Genomic DNA, 5,051 nt, shown 5'->3' with positions numbered 1-5,051 from the left:
TTTCACCTGAAGGGTCAAAAAAGAAAAAAAAAAAAAATTCAAGTTGGAGGGCCAGGTGATGTGGTTTATGCCTGTAATCTCAGCGCTTTGGGAGGCCCAGGTAGGCGGATCACCTGAGATCAGGAGTTCGAGACCAGCCTGGCTAACATGGTGAAACCCCGTTTCTACTAAAAATACAAAAGATTAGACAGGAGTGGTGGTTCGTGCCTGTAATCTCAGCTGCTCTGGAGGCCGAGGCAGGAGAATCGCTTGTACCCGGGAGGTGGAGGTTGCAGTGAGTTGAGATCCCTTCATTGCACTCCAGCCTGGGCAACATGAGCGAAATCCCATCTCCAAAAAAAAAAAAAAAAAAAAAGAAGTGGGACTTGGTGGCTCACACCTGTAATCCCAGGACTTTGGGCTTTGAGATGCCAAGACGGGTGGATCACGAGGTTAGGAGTTCAAGACCAGCCTGACCAAGATGGTGAAACCCTGTCTCTACTAAAAAAAATATAAAAATTAGCCAGGTGTGGTGGCAGGTGCCTGTAATCCCAGGTACTTGGGAGCTGAGGCAGAGAATTGCTTAAGCCTGGGAGGTAGAGGTTACAGTGAGCCCAGATTGTGCTATTGCACTCTGGCCTGGGCGACAGAGTTGAGACTTTGTCTCAAGAAAAAAAAAATTCAAGTTGATGAGTGCCCTGGAGAAAAGATTATTTGGAGAGCTCGGCAGTGGTGGGTGGGCTGCCCATATTAGCCTGTGCTGGAGGCAGGTAGAGGTTCTATGTAATTGCCAACCACCTAATATATAGCATCATCTTTTTCCTTAAAGGGCAATGCAAGGAAGCTGGTGAAGGCTTTCCTCTCCTCCACCATGGTTGACAGCACTGAGTATGAAGTGGGCTCCCAGCATGAGGTGGAAACCTCCCCTTTGGGTGATGGGGCCAGCCCAGGGCCCGAGCAGGTAAAGCTGAAGAAGGAGATCTCACTGCTTAACGGCGTGTGCCTGATTGTGGGGAACATGATCGGCTCGGGCATCTTTGTTTCCCCCAAGGGTGTCCTCCTGTACAGTGCCTCCTTTGGTCTCTCTCTGGTCATCTGGGCTGTTGGGGGCCTCTTCTCCGTCTTTGGGGCCCTTTGTTATGCAGAACTGGGCACCACCATTAAGAAATCTGGGGCCAGCTATGCCTACATCCTGGAGGCCTTTGGAGGATTCCTTGCCTTCATCAGACTCTGGACCTCCCTGCTCATCATTGAGCCCACCAGCCAGGCCGTCATTGCCATCACCTTTGCCAACTACATGATACAGCCTTTCTTCCCAAGCTGCTTCGCCCCCTATGCTGCCAGCCGCCTGCTGGCTGCTGCCTGCATCTGTAAGTGGGGCTGGGGCAGGAGGTGGTGGGTGGAGGGCTGGGCAGAGGCTGGGATGTGGGTGTAGTCTGGGAGTAAGAAGTAGATGGAAGGGAATGCCTCTGACAACACATGTATATATATATTAGTTAAAATTAATGTATGCTTTGTGTGAAAATTCAAACAGTAACACTCACCATTCCCCCAACTTCTCATGGTAAGCACTATTAGTAGTTTGCATTTTTTTCTGATTTTTTTTTTTTTTTGAGACAGAGTTTCACTCTTGTTACCCAGGCTGGAGTGCAATGGCGTGATCTTGGCTCATCGCAGCCTCTGCCTCCTGGGTTCAGGCAATTCTCCTGCCTCAGCCTCCTGAGTAGCTGGGATTACAAGCACGTGCCACCATGCCCAGCTGATTTTTGTATTTTTAGTAGAGACGGGGTTTCACCATGCTGACCAGGATGGTCTCGATCTCTTGACCTCGTGATCCACCCGCCTCGGCCTCCCAAAGTGCTGGGATTACAGGCTTGAGCCACCACGCCCGGCTGATTTTTTTTTTTTTTTAAAGAGACAGGTGTTTTGCTCTGTCACCCAGACTGGAGTGCAGTGGTGTGATCATACCTCACTTCAGCCTCGAACTTCTAGGCTTAAGTTATCCTCCTGCCTCAGCCTCTGGAATAGCAGACTACAGTCACACTGATTTTTTTTCTCTTGTTCTTTCAAGAGATGTAATTTTGTCAGGGCACGGTGGCTCATTCCTGTAATCCCAGCACTTAGGCAGGTTGAGGCGAGTGGATCACCTGAGGTCAGGAGCTTGAGACCAACCTGGCTAACATGGTGAAACCTCGTCTCTACAAAAAAAAAAATAGCTGGGCATGGTGGTGCATGCCTGTAATTCCAGCTCCTTGGGTGGTTGAGGCAAGAGAATCGCTTGAACCCAGGAGGTGGAGGTTACAAAGAACCAAGACCAAGCCATTGTACTCCAGCCTGGGTGACAAGAGCAAGATTCTGTCTCAAAAAAAAAAAAGGAGGTCGGGGCCGGGCGCGGTGGCTCACGGCTGTAATCCCAGCAGCACTTTGGGAGGCCGAGGCGGGTGGATCACGAGGTCAACAGATCGAGACCATCCTGGTCAACATGGTGAAACCCCGTCTCTACTAAAACTACAAAAAATTAGCTGGGCATGGTGGTGCGTGCCTGTAGTCCCAGCTTCTCAGGAGGCTGAGGCAGGAGAATTGCCTGAACCCAGGAGACGGAGGTTGCGGTGAGCCGAGATCGCGCCATTGCACTCCAGCCTGGGTAACAAGAGTGAAATTCCGTCTCAAAAAAAAAAAAAAAAAAAGGAGGTATAGTTTGGTTCTTTTAGAAAAATGAGATCATATTAGTCTACATATAATTCTACAGTGTGCTTTTCCTCCTAGCATTATCAGTGACTTTCTATTTACAGATCTACTTTTTAAAAATGCTTCATGTTATTCCATGTTAATTTTAAGGATGTAAAGTAGCTTATTGACCTAGCTAGTCCTCTGTTAATGGCCATGTATGTTGGTTCAAGTTTCTCAGTCTTACAGATAATGCTCCAGTGAATATCCTTTTGCACTTGCATGAGTATTTGTGTAGGTTAGATTTTTCTTCTGGTTTTTTTTTTTTTTTTTTGAGATGGAGTCACTCTGTTGCCCAGGCTGGATTAGCATGATCTCGGCTCACTGCAACTTCCATCTTCTAGGTTCAAGTGATTCTCCTGCCTCAGCTGCTCAAGTAGCTGGAATTACAGGCGTATGCCACCATGCCCAGCTAATTTTTTTGTATTTTTAGTGGAGACAGTGTTTAACTGTGTTGGCCAGGCTGGTCTCGAACACCTGACCTCAAGTGATCTGCCTGCCTTAGCTTCCCAAAGTGTTGGGGTTACAAGCATGTACCACTGCACCTGCTTCTGTGGGCTAGATTCTTAATACTGTCATTTCAATCCACCTTGGCTTTTTCTCCATCTCATAAATAAAATATTATTTAAATCTGTACATCAGTAAAGCCATTGGAGGGTGCTGAGATGATGATTCTTCACAGCCCCATCCCTCAGATGCCTCTATTCTTGAAAAATGCCCTTCCAACCTGGGAGATCCTAGGGCGTTAGAGATGCCTTCCACCACACAGCTGTGAAGAAGCTCAGACATTCTGTCAGTCTGAGGGGCAGCTGCCCTAGCAGTTGGGACACAGAAATTTTGCACCAGGTATAATTGCTCATTGGCTCACCCCTCTCCAATCAGCTCATGTCCTTTTCTCTTTCAGTTTCTGTATTGCCCCATTTACTTCTCAATTTCTTCTACAGCTTCCCTTATTCTGCGGTTGTGTAGAGAACTGGCTGTCTTTTCTGGGGTCCTCCTGGTGTTTTGTGTGTCCATATGTCTGGCTTGGACTCATCTCTGTGTATGGGATGTTTGTCATTCACGACCACAGTCAGGGAGGGGTGGAAGGCACTGCCTTGTGTTGCAAGAAGGGAGTTTTCCACTGAGGTCCGAAATGTGATCGTGATTTCTCTTGCATTGCTTGCAGATGATCTGGTAGGTTGCTAACTAGCAAAACTAATTTTAGGATCTATTGGTCTTGGAGCACCCTCAAATGTGGGTATATATTTATATGTCATGTGCAGAGAAGGATCATTCCATCTAAGTAATATTTATTATTTATTTATTTATTTGAGATGGTATCTTGCTCTGTTGCCCAGGCTGAAGTGTAATGGTACGATCCTGGCTCACTGCAGCCTCTGCCTCCCAGGTTCAAGTGATTCTTCTGCCTCAGCCTCCCAAGTAGCTGGGATTACAGGCATCCACCACGGCATCCAACTAATTTTTGTATTTTTAGTAGAGACGAGGGTTTCACTGTGTTAGCCAAGCTGGTCTCAAACTCCTGACCTCAAGTGATCCACCCGCCTCTGCATCCCAAAGTGTTGGGATTACAGGCGTGAGCTGCTGCACCCGGCCAACTTTCTGCTTCTAATTTGGGTATAGAGAGATACACACTGAAACCCTCATTCACCCATGTACACATTCATGTGCCTGTACATCCTTTTAAGAATACATTCAAAGTAGCCACAGTTATGGTTAGTATGCAGAGCTCTTCAGTGAGTAAAAGGCATGGAGTTTTGTGCACAGGTGTGAGAGAACTCTGATAGAGTGAAAGGTGCACACCACTTGTGCACACACTTGTGTTGGAGGTTGGGCTCAGTAGCTGTGTGACCTGGAGTTAGGTGCAGTGACTGTTTAATTCCGGGCTATTGTGAGAATGGAATGAGATTCAGTGAAAACATAAATTATGACTCAAGTATAAGGTATTGATTATGTTTAGAATTAATATCTTCTTGGCCACTTATAGTCCTGTTTTTCTTCCTGCTTCTTGGCTTCATCTGAAGTAGTTACATTTAGATAAATGAGATATTACTGCATAGGTAATACCTGGACTTTGTTCTATCTTTAATAACTTCAGAGGTACATAGAGATCTAAAGAAGGTTCAGAAGGGCAACCAAGACTAAGAATTAAGTGACATACGATCCATGGGTTTATTCCTTCAGCGACTGTTTTGTTTTTGTTTTTATTTTTATTTATTTATTTTTTTTGGAGACGGAGTTTCGCTCTTGTTACCCAGGCTGGAGTGCAATGGCGCGATCTCGGCTCACCGCAACCTCCGCCTCCTGGGTTCAAGCAATTCTCCTGCCTCAGCCTCCTGAGTAGC

General features: G+C 46.6%; 1 protein-coding gene across 8 annotated transcripts in view; it reads left to right on the top strand.

Annotated features, from left to right (window-relative positions):
- The window catches only part of SLC7A7 (solute carrier family 7 member 7), a 44,911-nt gene that overhangs the window by 6,079 nt on the left and 33,781 nt on the right, over positions 1-5,051 (top strand). For all 8 annotated transcript variants that reach the window (XM_017544617.2, XM_017544614.2, XM_017544616.2 and 5 more), the window contains one exon: positions 809-1,349. In XM_017544617.2, the coding sequence (XP_017400106.1) occupies positions 851-1,349 (499 nt within the window). In that variant the 5' untranslated portion in view covers positions 809-850. The remainder of the gene's footprint in view (positions 1-808; positions 1,350-5,051) is intronic.

The sequence above is a fragment of the Cebus imitator genome, unplaced genomic scaffold (assembly GCF_001604975.1).
Source record: "Cebus imitator isolate Cc_AM_T3 unplaced genomic scaffold, Cebus_imitator-1.0 Scaffold170, whole genome shotgun sequence".
Lineage (NCBI taxonomy): Eukaryota > Metazoa > Chordata > Mammalia > Primates > Cebidae > Cebus > Cebus imitator.
The sequence above is the reverse complement of the archived record's forward strand: the minus strand, read 5'-3'. Positions and strand labels throughout refer to the sequence as shown.